This window comes from Microcaecilia unicolor, chromosome 12 (assembly GCF_901765095.1).
Source record: "Microcaecilia unicolor chromosome 12, aMicUni1.1, whole genome shotgun sequence".
In the NCBI taxonomy this organism is placed as follows: Eukaryota; Metazoa; Chordata; class Amphibia; order Gymnophiona; family Siphonopidae; genus Microcaecilia; species Microcaecilia unicolor.
Genome location: NC_044042.1, coordinates 11,702,875 through 11,721,207, shown reverse-complemented (window position 1 = coordinate 11,721,207; position 18,333 = coordinate 11,702,875). Strand labels below are relative to the sequence as shown.

Sequence of the window (18,333 nt, the reverse complement as noted above, 5' to 3'; positions counted from 1 at the left end):
CACTTAGCACGCATCATTCCGGCACCTAACTTTAGTGTGCTAGTGTTTTTAGCGCATGCTAAAAATGAATGCGTGTTAACCATGTAGATGCCCATAATATTCCTATGGGCATCTACACAGTTAGGGCCGGGCCCAGGGCAAGGCCACCTACGCCCCCCCCCCCCCGCCGCTGCAGTCCGCAGTCTCACCTGCCTGCCTGCATGGCTCCGGGCCCCCTTCATTCAAAGCGGCAGTCGCGGATCGCATCTCTTCTGGCCTTCCCTCCCTGTGTCCAGCCCTCGTCTGATGTAACTTCCAGTTTCTGCGAGGGCGGGACACAGGGAGGGAAGGCCAGAAGAGAGGCGATCTGTGACTGCCGCTTTGAATGCAGGGGGCCTGGAGCCGAGGAGGCAGGCAGGTAAGACCGGGGACTGCAGCGCCGGCGGCCTGATCCCAGCGCCGGGCCCCCCTTGGAGGCCCGGGCCCGGGGAATTTTGCCCCTCCCTGCCCCCCCCCCCTCGGTGGCCCTGCAGTTACTGCAGTCTAATTTTTAGCGTGCACTAAAAATGCTACTGCACCTTTGTAAAAGGGGTCATTTGAGAGTCCTTGACTGAATTTCCCTCCTAAAAGTGTCTACCATTGAACACATGGCTGAACATAAGCAGCTTTGCACTGAGACCTTTATTGAATTCCTTTAAAACAGGTCGGACTCTGTTGAAAGTTCTCGTGGTGTTTAAAATACGCAAACTGATGTCATTTGGTATTACCGAAGCCGCCTTACCATTGGCCAGTGTCTTCTGATGTGTGAACCAAACATTGATGCTTTGTCACTGAATCAGAATTCTTGAAGTTTACTTGAAATTTCCCAGCTATTTAACCAAGTCTGTGACTTGTGCTGTGTTTTATTTATTTGTGTCATTTATATCCCACATTATCCCAAACTAGTTTGAGTTCAGTGTGGCTTACAATAAACAGTATAGGATACATAAGAGAGAATAATGCAAAAAGAAAGATAATTTGTTGTAAGAATCCAATTTTACAATACAGTATCATAAACATACCGGGATAGATATGGATATTTAACATTTAGAAAATCTATTATGAATGAGAAATTGTACATGAAGCAAAGAGAAAGTTAATGGTAAACAGAGTAATAACCAATTCTGATAATAATTAATTGTTTGAGATATGGTTGTTCTTTGTGAGGGTTTGTTTGAATAGAAACGATTTGAGGATTTTGCAGAATCTAGTATATTCCTGTATATTTCTTATTTTGGGTGGTCAGGAGTTCCACCATTTGGTTCCCGGGTAAGTGAAGTCTGCAGAGGGGACAGTTTTGTAGATCACTTTTTTGCAATTTGGGAGGTGTAGTCTGAGATAGTTTCTTGCCTCGTATTTAGCGTTTCCTTGAGGTAAGTTTATTAATGGTACCATATAGTCTGGAGCTGTGCCATTTAGGACTTGAAAGATAAAAGTGCATAATTTGAAGGTAATTCTCACTTTGATGGGAAGGCAGCGTAATTTGATTAATAAAGGGGAGGCACTTTCAAAATGAGAGATTTTATATATGAACATGGCTGCAGTGTTTTGAGCTGTTTGGAGTTTTTTCAACAGGTACTCCTTACAGCCAGCATATATGGCATTACAATAATCGAATTGGGATAATGTTAATGATTTTACCAATAGTCTGAATGTTTCTGATGAGAAATAGGGTCTGATCCTTTTTAGTTTCCAAAGAGACCTAAAAGATTTTGTGATTACTGAGGAGACTTGAGCATCAAATGTTAAATGTTTATCTATAATTATACCTAGAATTTTCAAATGGTTGTCAATTGTGAAACTGTTGCAGTCGTTTTGGTCAAATAGGTTGGTAATGACCATGAATTTTGTTTTTTTTTTCTTTATTTAGCTTTAGTTGAAAGGAGCGTGTAGAAAAAAACCTCTTTTACTTCTTACTTGACATCGTCATTGGGAGCTTTGGCTAGCTGTGTTGACATCTCTGCTTTGGTAGCATAAATAACCATCCATTCCAAGACAGAAGCTTTGCATAACATTGCCTGCATCTTCCAGGAATCAAATTATAGTTCAGTAATTGCTAAACTCCTTCTAAGGCAGAGAGGGTCACTCCTTAAGTATCTGAAAATTTAATAATTTCATGTTGTTTACAAAAATGTCTGTTTCATTTTTTTTCCTTTTCATATAAACACAGCTCTAATTTCCCCATCCCAAGACTGGCTCAGAAAACCTTTTCCAATGCTTTCTATCTAAAGCATTTTAGAATGAAACAATTATATTGGTGACGCGTTGTAAGAATCATTCCTTAAACTTATTTCTTGTTATACATCCCGTGATGGTCTATGTTTCTGGAACAGAAAACCAAGTTGCCGTGTTTCTGCTTCAGTTTATGGGCTCAGGATCACTCTTACTCCCATAGAAACATTTTAACCATGACAAAAATAACCTTCTTTTGTCATCCTATACATAAGTACATAAGTAATGCCACACTGGGAAAAGACCAAGGGTCCATCGAGCCCAGCATCTTGTCCACGACAGTGGCCAATCCAGGCCAAGGGCACCTGGCAAGCTTCCCAAACATATAAACATTCTATACAATCAAGCCATTGTGACATCACTAATGAGGTTGGCTCTTATTGGTGGAATGAGCCACTATGACATCACAATAGGTTAAATCACTGCTCTATGTAATAAAAGTGAGCCAAGTAGAGGACATAAGTACATAAGTAATGCCACACTGGGAAAAGACCAAGGGTCCATCGAGCCCAGCATCCTGTCCACGACAGCGGCCAATCCAGGCCAAGGGCACTTGGTGAGCTTCCCAAACATACAAACATTCTATACAATCAAGCCATTGTGACATCACTAATGAGGTTGGCTCTTATTGGTGGAATGAGCCACTATGACATCACAATAGGTTAAATCACTGCTCTATGTAATAAAAGTGAGCCAAGTAGAGGACATAAGTACATAAGTAATGCCACACTGGGAAAAGACCAAGGGTCCATCGAGCCCAGCATCCTGTCCACGACAGCGGCCAATCCAGGCCAAGGGCACCTGGTGAGCTTCCCAAACATACAAACATTCTATACAATCAAGCCATTGTGACATCACTAATGAGGTTGGCTCTTATTGGTGGAATGAGCCACTATGACATCACAATAGGTTAAATCACTGCTCTATGTAATAAAAGTGAGCCAAGTAGAGGACATAAGTACATAAGTAATGCCACACTGGGAAAAGACCAAGGGTCCATCGAGCCCAGCATCCTGTTCACGACAGCGGCCAATCCAGGCCAAGGGCACCTGGCAAGCTTCCCAAACGTACAAACATTCTATACATGTTATTCCTGGCATTTTGGATATTTCCAAGTCCGTTTAGTAGCGGTTTATGGACTTGTCCTTTAGGAAACCGTCTAACCCTTTTTAAACTCTGTGAGACCAGCGCTGCAGTAGAGAGACACTGCCCTCATTCTTACCAAAGCTTTTGAAGGTTGGGTGGGATAAAACTCTGAACTGAATCATATATCCCTGGAAAGCAGAGGAGGACAGTCGCTATCTAAAGAGCATTAAGGGGGTTACCAGGATATCCAGGGGTTCTAACACCACTAAATCACTGAGGCAATAGAGCATTTACAGTCACAGCCAAGTCTTGTAGCACAGTTTTGGTTTTTTTCAAAGATCTCAGCTCTTTATCAGTTTATAATCTAAAGAGTGTTTTCCTTCTCTGCAGATCCCTTTTCCATCCTCCTCCCCATCTGGTTTGCATTAAAGATTCAGCACCTCCCAGAAGTCCCCCTTCCAGTGTTTCCCATTTTCCTCACACAGTCCATGCTCTGCAGCACCTCCTGTGGTCAAGTGAAGAGGATGCCACTCTCTGAGAGCACCTTCCAGTGCAGCTCTTCCACTGCCCCCCCCCCCCCCCCCCCCGGTGTCTCTATAGCAGCAGAGAGCACATGTGGGGGGGTTTTAGGGGGGGTGGAGAATGTGGCATTTTTCTCTGCAGGACAGCAGACTCCAGACTTCGCGCCTTCTGTCTTGCTGCACCCTACGCCTGGAATAAACTTCCTGAGCCCCTACGTCTTGCCCCATCCTTGGCCACCTTTAAATCTAGACTGAAAGCCCACCTCTTTAACATTGCTTTTGACTCGTAACCACTTGTAACCACTCGCCTCCACCTACCCTCCTCCTTCCTGTACACAATAATTGATTTGATTTGCTTACTTTATTTTTTGTCTATTAGATTGTAAGCTCTTTGAGCAGGGACTGTCTTTCTTCTATGTTTCTGCAGCGCTGTGTATGCCTTGTAGCGCTATAGAAATGCTAAATAGTAGTAGTAGTAGTAGTAGCAGTCTCCATTTCTGGTTTAAACTTTATTTAATAGAATGAGAAAGAGAAAAGTTAACTAATACTCAGGGAGCCTTAATAAATGGAGCAGCAGCCACAGGCACCAACATTTCGGAATGATTAGGGTACCAAACTCAATAGAAATGATCACTCCCTGGATGTAATCCCTAACATTCAATTTGGTCTTTCTGCTCAGCACACACTTTTCTCCTCAAGTGTGCGCCGTCCTGACAAGACGAGCATCATCTCAAAGACATGTCACGACAGCGCACACTTGAGGAGAGAAGCTTTGCCCTATCACAGCTTGGTTTAGTCTGCTAGCTGCAAATTTTAAGAAGACCTCTTCATCTTATAGCAATGTTCTACAGGGACTCCTGCGGCAGGCCTGAGTGGCCGAATACGATTCGTGTCGAGTCCAGATTGTTTCAATAAACTTTTGCTGTGAACTTTTTTTGAGTCCAGTAGAAGTTTTTTGGCATCATCCATCTTGTCTCCTTCGCTGTGACGTTGTTCTTTGGATTTTTCAGTGCGAAGGTTTGTTTTCTTCTGTGTTTGTCGCTCACCCACAGAGCTGGCAAATTACCATATGTTAGTAGCAAGGGTATAGGAGCCAACTTTTCAAAATTATTGGGGGTGCTAAGTCCAATGGAAATAACCCCTCCCTGGACACATACAAAGAATTGTCTCAATATTGAGGGTGCTCAAGCACCCGAGGCACTCAAGCAGTCAAGCACAGAGTCGGCTCCAATGAGAAAGGGGATGGAACTCTTCTCGTATGAAGAAAGACTAAATAGGTTCGGGCTCTTCAGCTTGGAAAAGAGATGGCTGAGGGGAGATATGATTAAGGTCTACAAAATACTGAGTGGTGTAGAACAAATAGAAGTAAATCGAGTTTTTACTTGTTCCAAAAGTACAAAGACTAGGGGACACTCCATGAAGTTACATGGAAATACTTTTAAAACAAATAGGAGGAAATATGTTTTAAATCAACGAATAGATAAGCTCTGGAACTCTTTGCTGGAGGATGTGGTAACAGCAGTTACCATATCTGGGCTTAAAAAAGGTTTGGACAAGTTCCTGGAGGAAAAGTCCATAGTCTGCTATTGAGACAGACATAGGGAAGCAACTACTTGCCCTGGCATTTGTAGCATGGAGTGTTGCCACGATTTGGGTTTCTGCCAGGGTCTTGTTGTCTGGCTTGGCCATTGTTGGAAACAGGATACTGGGCTAGATGGACTATTGGTCTAACGCAACATGGCTACTCTTATGCTCTTTTGTTTGCCTGGCGAATGAGCACAAGAGCTGGGCTTACTGCAAAACGTTTCTGCATATGCGCCAATCAAGTCCCCCCTTGCTTTTGCTTTAACGATGCACATATGATTTGCATACCAATTCCTTTGAGCATTGGCGAGCTAAATTTCTGCGCTGTTCTGGCGGTATAGTTTCTGCGCTGTTGGCTTACCGCGGGAGTTCTGACCATCATGGCATCTGTGCCTTGGGTTTTTACTTAGGTGGCTGTTTTAGAAACTCTATTCATGATTTTAGAAAACCGGGATATACATGTCCAACATGTAAGTATGCGTACATTGCAAGAGGGGCTGATCTGGGTGTACGTTTTGGGTGGGACTAGGGTGGGGCTAAAATATACATGCACGTTCTCCATTTCAGAAGAGGAATACACATTTATGTCCACCAAGATCATTGGGATTTTCATCTGTTCCTAGGGATGTCTTGGTTATATAAAGGTGTTCATTTTGTGCAGTGCTGTACTGGGGGGGGGGGGGGGTTCAGGGAGGTTGCCCCCCTTGATCCACCAGTGTTTTCTGCCCCCACAATTCTAGTGCCTAACTTCTTTAGCCACTGCTTCCAAATTTCTCCCGTCATCCATGAATTTGCGTTAGCCTCATACGACACAGGAAGTCACTTAACATTCTTGAAGCAACGGGGCTGTTTACTCTTTCCAATGACGAGTGGTTCCAACTTCTCACTCCCATCCATATTGCAGCAAAGGAGGATCGTCAGTCGGTCCTTCAACGTTTTACCTCCTGTAGTTTCAGCTTGTTTGAATGCAAGTGTTCCATCAGGAATCGCTTGCCAGTAGAGACCGTTTTCGTCAGCATTGAAAACATCACGAGGTGCAAACTCGTTCAAGATGGTAGGAAGAACTGAAACAACCCAATTTTCAGCACCAAAGTCATCAGCGTCTTGTTTTTCACCATGCTGTTTCTTGAATTTTATGTTGTTCCTCTCCTTCCATCTTTCCAACCATCCAACAGTGGCTTTGAATTCAGTTAGTCCAAGACTTTCAGCTAGCTGATTAGCTTTCTCCATAAGTAGTGGACCACTGACAGGAAACTGTGTGCTCCTGACTTGAGAAAACCACCGAAGAAGAGCATCTTCTACCTCCTCAGCTTTTCCCGCCCATTTTCGTTTCCTGTGTGGATTTGTATTGTTTTGCCAATCTTCCAGAAGTTGGTCTTTCTGCTTCAAGATACGTGAAATTTGACTGGGATTGACACCATATTCTTTAGCAATAGATGCTTGACTTTGTTTGTTTTCTAATTTTTTAAAAACTTCTATTCGTTCAGCCAATGTTAAAGTCTTACAGTTGCGCAACGACGACCCCAGTGTACACTCTAACAACATTCTTTCACTTATTCTGCCTGTGGCAGTCAAAGGGGCGATAAATTTGAAATCCCGTTGGTTGTCACGTGCCAATCGGCTTCCAAATTCCGTGCGAATGCTTATGCGGAGTCTTCCCTGCAGAGGAGCAGTCAAACCATGCATATAAGCGAATCTTGCACTTATCAGTGGTGCGCTAAACCGAAGTTTGTCCCCATAGAAATTGATGGCGCCAAAAATGGGACCGAAGTACGGCATGCAGTTAAACAGAGCGTGCGTTTATCCAACGTGCACTTAAATGGAGTGCACTGTACTATAGGAATTTCACATTCTTTCTAAAAAAAAAATCTTCCTTTTAATGACTGCGTACCTATACTACTTCCTACATATAAAATCTAGGCCTGAATCACATGAAGAAATGAGCAGCGAGGTGACCACAAATCCAGGATAAGTTTCTTGAGACTGTAAAGATGAAGAGGATATTTTGTTGTCTCGTGGATCCTTTCACTTTACAGTAAGATGTTAAGAAACGCTCAGTGGACCCTTCTCCTTGGGGAGCAAAACACAGTGTAATTGTAAAGAAAATAAAACCCCAAGATTAGGCAAAGATCTCAAACCAAACTGCCTACAAGGAGCCCTTTGATCTGAAGGAAATAGTTTGATCTCAGTCTTGCTTGGGGGTCAGAGAGTTAAGCTCTTAATGGAAGCTGTGCTTAAAAGGTGTCATAAAGAGGGAACCAGGCTTTATCTTGCAAGAGAAAGGGAAAGCAAAGATTTTTTCAGACTAGAAAAATAAGAAAGGTATATTTTAAAAACAATCTCCTTCGTTGTTCTTGAAATGTAAGGTTCCGAGTCTAGAGAAATGACTTCTTATAACTTCTGCAAAAAAAAAAATAAATAAAAACAGTTCAAAAGGTAGAAAGGAAAGTGGGATGGCGAGAAAGGGACCCCCCTCCCCCCAGAAGTTCATTCAGGAGATTTGCTGAGTCAGACCGAGGTCCAACCAGCCTTGCATCTGTCTCTAACAGTGACCAGTCTGGATCAATCAGACTCCAAAAAGTAGATCAAATCTCTCATAGATTATTTCAAGGGCTAAGCAGTTGCTTTCCCAAATGTACTCGGCTAATAATTGTTTTGTGGATATTTCCTCCAGGAACCTATACAGATATACAAACCTCTTTTAAAGTGTTAGAGGTCTTGACCACATCCTCCAGCAACATATCATAATAACTGTGTGTACCTACAACAATGATGACAACCGATGCAAATTTTACAGACTGAGGAACCCATTGCTTGAATCAAGTAGCACAGGAGTATACTGGAAGCATACTAGATGATCAGTCATTTCAAGTAGAGATCTGCCGACCCTAACGGAGTTCCTTCCCTTGTTGCAGCAGAAGATGGTTTGAGTGATATCATCAGACAGTGCCAAAGCCGTGGCATATATTAACCAAGCAAGGTGGGGACCTGGAGCCTGGTAATGGCTCAGGACAGGGGGGTGGGGCAATCATCTTCAGTTGCACCGAGAGAGGTATCTCTCAGCAGCCACATTGCTGGGAAGGACAGTGTTCAGGTGGTCTTTCTCAGTTGCACATTCAAAGGCATGGAATGGAGGAGTGGCCTAATGGTTAGTATAGTAGACCTTGATCCTGGGTTCAATTCCCACTGCAGCTCATTGTGACACTGGCCAAGTCACTAAACCCTCCATTGCCTCAGGTACAAAAACCAAGATTGTGAGCCCTCTAGGGACAGAGATAGTACCTGCTTATAACTGGATTGTAAGCCACATTGAACCTGAATTCTGTTTGGGATAATGCAGGATACAAATGTCATAATAAATGTACAGTTAGTTTTCAATCTGCTGGTCGTTAGTTTCATGCATTGTCCTCTTTTCTAGTTGCAATATATCCTTCTTGAGATGGGGTGACCAGAACTGCACATAGTACTCAAGGTGTGGTCTCACCACGGACCTATAAACATTGGCAGAATGAATATCTTGGTTTTGCTCTCCATCTTTTTTGGTTCCATAATATTCTGTTTGTTCTTTTAGCAGCTGAGGCACACTAGGCTGAAAAGTTTGGATGTAGTGACCACAGTGATTCCAAAATCTTTTTCTTGGGTGTAGATAGAATCCTGTAGTTGGGATTATTTTTCACTCACGTGCATTGCTTTGCACTTATCCCAATTGAATTTCATCTGCCATATTGATGCTCAGTCTCTTTGTCTCACAAACTCTTTATGCAAATTCTCTCAATCCTCTGCTGGTTTAATGACTTTGAGTAATGTTGTGTCATCTGCAAATCTGATTATCTCACTTGTCACTCTAGATCACTTAAGACCCTTGGGACATTCCACCAGTGAACCTTCTGTAACTGGAAAAACTGATTGTATTTTTTTTCCTCTTTTTTTGAACCCATTTCCAATTATCAATAGGGCACTAACTCCTAACCCATGGCACTTTAATATCCTGAGGGTCTCTCATGAGAGATTTTGTCAAATGCCTTCTGAAAATCCAAATACATTTTGCCAACCAGCTTGCCTTTATCCACATATTTACACCTTCCAAACATTCTGATAAATTGGTAAGGCAAGACTGGTCTTTGCTAAACTCACGATGATTCATTCCCATTAAATTGTGTCTATCTATATATTCAGCAATTAGTTTTTAAGAATAACTTCAACGTTTTTGTCCAGCACTGAGGTCAAGTTCACTGGTCTATAATTTTCTGGATCACCTCAGAGCCCTTTTTAAAAATTGGCGTTAGGCCACCCTCCAATCTTCAGGTACCATAGCAGTTTTAAATGATAGGCTATGGGCACAGACTTGGGATGGGCATGAAGGACAGTGCCCAATAAAATGTTACCAGTGCTAATGCTGAATTGGTTTTCCTCCTCTTCCTTACCATTTACCTTCCAAAGTAAACAGGGAAACCACACTGATGGTTAGAAATTTCATGTTTGAGCTCTTTCAGAATTCTGGGACAAGTACCATCCAGTCCTGTTGATTTGCTACTCTTTAGTTTGTGTTTCTCTAGATTTACAGTGAATTGCTTTATTCGATCCAATCACCACCACCATCCAAGAAAGTTTCCAGTGAGGGTAGGACCCTTATATCCTTAAGTAAAGAGTGACTAACACTAGATTCACAAAATATTGCTACTGCGTTGGTTCATGCTAATGCCATTAACGTAAGTTGTTAGTAAATTGGTCCCAATACATAAAATGTTTGTAATTATATATCAAGACACAATAACACAGGACTGCACTTTAGTACATTTAGCCCTTAGGGGACCCTTTACTAAAGGGTTGGCACACACCAATCGAGAACTACCACAGGAGCCCGGCGTTAGTTCCCGCCCCCAGCGCGTGCCATTTCTGGTGCTACAAAAATATTTTCTATTTTTTTGTAGCGCCGGTGGTTACCGCTGGGTTAACGTGGGAGCCCTTACTACCACCTCAATGGGTGGAAGAAAGTGCTCTCCCCCCCCCCTCCAAAATGGTCATGCGGCAAGTGGTTCATTTACCGCACGTCCATTTCTTTTTGAGAAAAAAACCTAGTCTTTTACCCGCTGCGGTACAAGAGGGCCTCAGAGTGCATCAAAAACACACACTGATGTTAGGCCCTGCTCCCTTTTACTGCAGCTTAGTAAAAGGAACCCTTAGTTTTCCCACTTTTTCCATATCTTCCCTGAGCACATCTTTTACCTCTTGGTTGTCTAATGGTCCAATACATTTGCAAAAGTTTAGGCCTCTACAGCATGTGTCTTTTCAAAAATTCTCTTCATCTGCTTTATTACTGTTGGACATTTAATTTGCCAGTGCTTCCTTATTTTCCTCATTAGGATCTACTATCCATTTTCTGAAAGATACCTTTTTGACTTTTCCTTCTTTTACCTCACCATGTGGATGGCAAAATTCTACAGCACTGTGCCTAAATTTAGGTGTGCATTTCGCTTATCAAAAATATAAAATAAATAGTATTCTATAATTTTATTTTATTTGAATTTATGAATTAGGAATTATTAATTGCCTTTATGCTAGCCATAGAGCTGGTGTAAACAGGGGCGTAGCCAGACCTCACGGTGGGAGGGGGCCAGAGCCTGAGGTTGGGGGCACATTTTGAGTGCCGTCCCACTGCCCCCCACCGCCTCACCTCACCCCCCCCCCCACTGCCTCGCCTAGCCCCCTCACAAACAAATATCTTTGCTGGCGGGGGTCCCCAACCCCTGCCAGTCAAAGCCTTCAGCGCAGTCTCCAGCACAGGAGGAGCAAGAAGAAAGAAGAGCAGGGGGCAGGCAGCGAATATGGCTGCGCTGGAGACTGCGCTGATGAAGGTTTCGGCTGGCGGGGGTTCGGGACCCCTGCCAGCCAAACCAGGGGCCTGGATGAAATTTGCAGGGGCCCAGGCCTCCGTGGCCCCCCGTAGCTATGCCCTTGGGTATAAATACTTGTGCTTAAATTGCAAAAACATGTAAATGTTAACATTCTTTAATTTACATGGCAACTATGGGTCGCTCCACCCAGACTCTATGCTTGTGTGTGTCCACCTTCAAACTATGCACCATTAGATTTAGGTGCCTTTTTAGAGAAGAGCAGGTAGCTGGGATATTGGTATTTAAATGTGAATGTGCACATATATGTATGTGTATACTCATATTGTGATAATTTACATGCGCACTTGGAACCCAAATTTTGGTGCCCACTTTATAGAATTACCCCCTAAAACATGCCAACAATCATTTGGTCTCATTTCAACCTTTTTAATGTATGGAATCTCTTTTACCTGAGCTTCCAAAATGGTATTTTTAAATAATTTCCACTCTTCATGTGAACTTTTTTTTTCTCTGGCAAACACTCATTTTTGCTTTTTTCTAATTCCCTCTTTATATCATAGTCTCTCTTTTTAAAATTAGGTGCTTTCTTTTGTGTTCTCCTTTCTGTGATTATGTTTGCGACAAATCTTATTGCATTCTGATCACTATTTCCAAGCAGCAATAGCGATGATCATAATGTGTAGATCTGAAAAGAACCTACCCAGTCAGTGCTTTAAAGATACACACTCTTGCCCTCTTTTCCTTATTTTTTTATTTGTTGCATTTGTATCCCACATTTTCCCACCTCTTTGCAGGCTCAATGTGGCTTACAATACATCATGAATAGTGGAGATAGGGCAGTATAGACATTTGGTTTTACAGAAAGATTTTGGGTTACATGCTAATGATAAAGCATAGTAGCGATATAACAAGATAAACATTATAAAACAATTCTAGATGCATGTGGGGAATTTCACATGTCTTTATCTTTGTTATATGTCTTGTTGAAGAGATGGGTCTTCAATAGTTTGCGGAAGCTGGTGTTGCGCGGCAGCGTGCTCCAGAATTCTGTGCTCATATAGGAAAAGGTTGATGCCTGCATTAGTTTGTATTTTAAGCCTTTGCAGTTGGGGAAATGAAGATTAAGGAATGTGCGAGATGATTTTTTGGCATTTCTGGGTGGTAAGTCTATCAGGTTTGACATGCAGACTGGAGCATGGCCATGGATGATTTTGTGAACTAGGGTGCATACCTTGAACACGATGCGTTCTTTGAGTGGGAGCCAGTGTAGCTTCTCTCGTAGGGGTTTAGCACTTTCATATTTTGGTTTTCCATATCATAAATCAGGCTAATAAAAAAAAAACCCCAATAGACTCATAACTGCTCAGACTGAAGCAAACATGAGTAAGAAAAGTAAAGGAAAACGGTTTGGACTGACTCACAATGGAGTTAGCTATTGATGGACACTCATCAGTCAATGGTATTAAAACAGGGCTATCTCCAGCCCAGTTGGACTACTAGGCTGAAGTCTTGCAAAATGCTCACAGCCTAAAAGACCTACAGCTCCCCTTGTACCACCTCATTTCGGAACTGATTTCCAGGACACGAGCATTATATGAATTATATATACCTAGGATCTCAATTGATGCAGTCATGTAAGAAATTATCCAGGAAATGATACAATAATTAAAACTCTTGCAAAACTAATATTTCATTATGAACTCTTCTTACAGAAAAATAAAGAAAAGAAACATAGACCACCGTAAAAGTCAGCTAAATTTTTGTGCTGCGGGGTTTCAGGAAATTCTGTTCAATGAGACTTTTGATGGACGGACGATGCTAATATATATTTGGGAGCAACTTTCGAGAACCGTACAAACTCAAGCTGGGTACAAACGATTTAGTCCAGCAAAAAAAAAAAAGGATCTGCCCTGGGACCTTCTTCCTTGATTCTCATTTCTACATGTTCCAGCAGACTAACAAGGCAACCACAACCCTTCTGTAAGGAATGACGCAAGCTTTGGTGTTGAAACCTAAAACCCACCGAGAAACAATTTCAGGGATTCTGCTTTTTTTTTTAAAGAAGGACCAGGAAAGGCCATTTGGTTTTATTGTGACTGCTAATGGGCAAGGCACACAGTGTGTGTCAAGCTTTGGCCAGGTTTTAGCGTGCCAGCAAATGATGGGCTAAGGATTTGCTGGCCAGCTGTTTCCAAGATGACGAAAATAAAGCTGTGAGACCGTGTGGCCATCATTTTCTAGGAAAAATACACCTCAAAATGCGAGTGATATCATAAGTTATTGCATTCTTCCTCTATTCCCACCCTCCAGCAATCAGGCTGCCCTACTAGCATGGGGAGGGGGGGGGGGGGGGGGGGGGAGAGCAGGACGAGGACCTTGTGGTTCTCCTTGGTATGCTGGTCTTTAAAATCTTAGGGATAACCTCATTACATCTTGGTATTGATAAAATTCAGACACATTAATCACTTTGTATTCAGTTTGATCAAAATAAATCCATCACTCTTTGAAACAGAGCCTCCTAGTTCTATGCAGCTGTAACCTTGATGGGTCCAGTCTGCTGACTGTAAGTTTAAGTCATTTGCAGGAACATAATCAGAAACCACGAAATTATATTTTTGGCTGGAAGCCCCTTCTGTGTATACAACAAATTTCTTCAGAACCGCTGAACAGCGTTGCATCAGCTCACAGAAGTTAATTGTATATCTAGAAGGTAATTAAAAGGCTTTTACCATCAGCTGCTGTTAGCCCACATGCAACAGTCCAGTAACCAGTCGGTCTGAAAACGATATAAAACACAGTTTTTGGCCGAGGTCAGCTGTCATGGGTCTGAAAAAGCAGCCACACTCCAAGAGGAAACTCGCTCGCACGGCCTCAGCCTTTTGATTTCCAAGATCTGAGGATTTAAAAGCTTGGTAGAGGTGGATCCTAGAATATCTGAGAAGCTTGTTCTCTGTTTCCTAGCATTCCACACATTTCAAAGGCAGGCAGCCCTCCTTTTAAGCCTGATTAAATCTCCCTTTTCCTATCCCCCTCTAGGGACTGTTTTTTTTTTTTTTTTTTAAAGAGGGTACCATAATTAAGCACAAGCGAAACACACACAGGAGTACAAAACTCAGAGCTGCAAGTGAAAAAAAAATGGTTTTCAGAACTTACCACCACGAAGAATCCACTCTGGGTGTCAGAGTTAGCAGAATTAAAAGAAAAGCGAAGTGAAGCCTACAAGTGGCGTGATGGGGACATTCAGAAGCTGGCAGACTCTTACTCGGATGTCTTAATCCGGAGCAGGACGAGGCAGGGTCACCCTTGTTGGGAATCCTTGAAGCTCCGTCAAGACTCCTTGAACCAAGCATAGTAACTCCCAGCATCGATTTCAAACCAAAGAAATCAGCAAACCAGATCCAGTATCCTTGCAGTGTGAATACAGGTCCATGTGGAGTATTGTTTTTTTAAAGAGATGCTTCAATTATAAGTGCCTGTGACTGCCATGGCTAAATTGGTCAGACTTTCCTGACTCTCTTCTGGTTGCTTTCAAAAGGATCCATCAACAGCTTTACTGTTCAGGATGAATGAAACCTTTTTACAAGTTGTGAGATGAGTTTTCTGTTTGGGGGGCAAAGGATGGAAAGGTATTGGTTGTCATGAAATAGCTCTACATCTGTAATTATAAAAAGATTAGATCCCAGAAGAGGGAGGAAAACAGGCAGGTCCTTTCTGATTACAGCGAGGTTCCTCCTTTTGCAGATGATAAACTGTGGCCGGGGGAGGTATAGATCCCCAAGGGGTGTCACTTCCTTTTGGATGCTTCTTCCACAGAGACCTTGCCTATGATGAGATGTAGCAGTCCCCAGAGTCTGTTAACACTCTTCCCCGTCTGTTTTACCCTTGGAGGCAGGGCAAGAAGGCATCACCTTTTACTGAAGCACCACACCACCACCTGCTGTTGCTGCTGTGAGCCAGACAGAGCCAGAGATACAGATAGAGAGAGAAAGAGAGAGAGGAGGGAAAGGAGTCAGTCTTACAACCCCTACTCACAGCTACTGCAACACCCAACCGGTCCTAGCGCCCTCCCAGTTTACATATCAATTTACAGCCTTGCTCTCCACCAGGGAATTCAGGTCTCTGGAAGGGACCTAAATGTCCTGTCTGAAAATCTGACCAGAAAAATCTAAACGAGATGATCCCGCTTTTAAGGGTGAGGTTGGGGGCTGTGGGGAAAAAAACATCCTTTTTTGAGGGTTTTCCTTTTTTTGTGTGTCATTTCAAAATACAATCAAACCCCTCTAGAAGTCTAAAGAGGCATTGCCCCGATTGTACCGATCTTATCCCTGCTTCTGTCTCTTTAAAGTATTCATCTCCCAGCTCAAATTTGTTTTATGTTAATAAAGGCGGATATTCTCCGTATATACCTATTCAATCTCTACGTTACAGCTTTAAAAATAAACTTTGCAAGAGGGTTGAGGGAAGTTTGTTAGGACTAAGCACACAAATGTGTATTAATTTGCAAACGAAAGATATTAAATAATTGTATATGGGTGCTATTTTAAGAAGACTAGTAACTTTAAAAATGTTCTCTGAACCCTGTGGCTGTGCCACTTAGTCATCAAGGCAGCTCATTTGGTTTTCTATAGAGATCACCTTTTGCAGCGTACAAGTGAAATAGCAATTCGGTACTGAACCCGAGATATTTATACGAGGTTTGCTCAACTGTGAAAACCATGCACACAGTCAATAAGATATAGCAACAGGCTTTCATTTTGTAAACAACAACAACAAATCTGAAGAAATAAATAACAAATGACCATAGTGCAAAAGAAAACAAGCAAACAAACCAAAAACTTGCACCGAACAGTTTTTGTTTGTTTCATGCGTCATGTTTTTGAAACAAAAAAAAATGTGAAAGCCTTCCTCTCTGAAACATAATGTTTGCAAAGCGTTCTAACATTTAGTTTTTTGTTTTTTTTTGAAAATTCTGGAATTAAAACATCTGAAAGCAGAAAATGGCCACACAGACTGGATCTCCCCTCCGGGATTTGTCAGCAGCTTTTAAGTCAGCCGCACTGGCCACTTTCGAAGATTGGGATAGGATGGGCGTCTTATCGTTTTATAGGGAGAGAGTGGCAGTGGTACTTATGATACATAACACCATGTCAACAGCTATGTATGCATACTGCAGTTTGGATTTCTCTGTCCTCCCCCCCCCCCCCCCCCCCCCCCCCATATTTAATTAATGGGCTGCCTTTGCATTACCATCCCATTCCCATTACACACCCTTTGTACATTTTTCATTTAATTCTGGAGATGCTGCTAAATCTGATGTGTATTATGGGAAACTGAGTCAAGGACCAGGGGAATTAATTACTCTTTGGCAAGCTGTTTTAAGTACATCTTACGATGCCCTTTGCATAGCCTCCTCCACTTCATCTATTACCAATTCTCTCGTGTCTCGTTGCAATCGTACATAGGACGCTAATAAGACGCGACGCGCGTTCGCTTAGAAAACCTTGTTGGTTTTGTTTCTCATTTGTCTTCTTGCACGAACTTCTTACTGCTGAGTGAGTGAATTACAGTTGGGGGGGAAATCGCATTAGCTGCTTTTAGCTCTCCGATTGTAGCCTGGAGTTATAGGGAAGGAATGTCTGTGGGAGTTGGACAGGTTACACAGCCAGACAACCTCAAAGCTGAAGGCTCCTGGGAACAGTCTGCAGACTACAAGTAGAAGTCCCTGTTTGCATTAGCAGAGGAGAAGGGACGGGCGGCAGAAGGCTCCATGTAACGCTACCCTGGCCTCTGTACTGTGCTAATGGTGTAAATTTATTAATACTCCCTCAACGCATTGTTTAAACAGATATAATTCAAGATAGCAGTAAAAACGAAACAGGCTCTAAAAGTCTGATAAACCTAGCAATTTCAAAGATGCAGCTGTTCTGATTGTCATCCGAAGGTGGACCTGCATGGGGAGAGTAGGAAAAAGGAGGTGATGATGCCCCATTAGAATATTGTGGTACAATTTTGGAGACAGAACCTTGAAAAAGATATAAATAGGAGATGGTCCAGAGGACAGCTACTAAAATGGTCAATGGTCTTCATCATAGTGCATAGGGACAGACTTAAAGATCTCAACATGTATTCTAAATGCACAGCAGGGGAGTGGAGGAGTGGCCTAGTGGTCCTGAGGAACTTTTTGAGTTCGGTTCCCACTTCAGGCACAGGCAGCTCCTTGTGACTCTGGGCAAGTCACTTAACCCTCCATTGCCCCATGTAAGCCGCATTGAGCCTGCCATGAGTGGGAAAGCGCAGGGTACAAATGTAACAAAACTAAAATAGATACTATTGGAGATTCTACATGGAATGTTGCTACTATTGGAGATTCTACATGGAATGTTGCTATTCCACTAAGCAACATTCCATGTAGAAGGCTGCGCAGACTTCTGTTTCTGTGAGTCTGACGTCCTGCACGTACGTCAGACTCACAGAAGCAGAAGCCTGTGTGGCCACATTGGTGATCTGCAAGGGCCGACTTCTACATGGAATGTTGCTAGTGGAATAGCAACATTCCATGTAGAATCTCAAATAGTAGCAACAGAATCTCAATAGTAGCAACATTCCATCTAGAATATCCAATGGTAGCAACATTCCATGTAGAATCTCAAATAGTAGCAACAGTGGAGGAGTGGCCTAGTGGTTAGGGTGGTGGCCTAGTGGTTAGGGTGGTGGACTTTGGTCCTGAGGAACTGAGTTCAATTCCCACTTCAGGCACAGGCAGCTCCTTGTGACTCTGGGCAAGTCACTTAACCCTCCATTGCTCCATGTAAGCATTGAGCCTACCAAGCACGGGGAGGAGTGGCCTAGTGGTTAGGGTGGTGGACTTTGGTCCTGGGGAACTGAGTTCCATTCCCACTTCAGGCACAGGCAGCTCCTTGTGACTCTGGGCAAGTCACTTAACCCTCCATTGCCCCATGTAAGCCGCATTGAGCCTGCCATGAGTGGGAAAGCGCAGGGTACAAATGTAACAAATGTACGTGCAGGACGTCAGACTC

At 42.8% G+C, this 18,333-nt stretch overlaps 1 protein-coding gene and 1 long non-coding RNA gene across 3 annotated transcripts in view; one reads left to right on the top strand and one right to left on the bottom strand.

Moving 5' to 3' along the window:
- WNT2B (Wnt family member 2B) overlaps nt 1-15,269 on the bottom strand; it is a 69,694-nt gene extending 54,425 nt beyond the window's left edge. For both annotated transcript variants that reach the window (XM_030221746.1, XM_030221747.1), the window contains exon 1: nt 14,450-15,269. In XM_030221746.1, coding sequence (XP_030077606.1) covers nt 14,450-14,661 — 212 coding nt within the window. In that variant the 5' untranslated portion in view covers nt 14,662-15,269. The remainder of the gene's footprint in view (nt 1-14,449) is intronic.
- Nucleotides 10,318-14,528, top strand: LOC115482163. Its single transcript, XR_003944036.1, has 3 exons — nt 10,318-10,328; nt 13,515-13,517; nt 14,443-14,528. It is a non-coding gene; the product is annotated as an uncharacterized LOC115482163 (long non-coding RNA).
- Nucleotides 15,270-18,333: the final 3,064 nt, after the last annotated feature.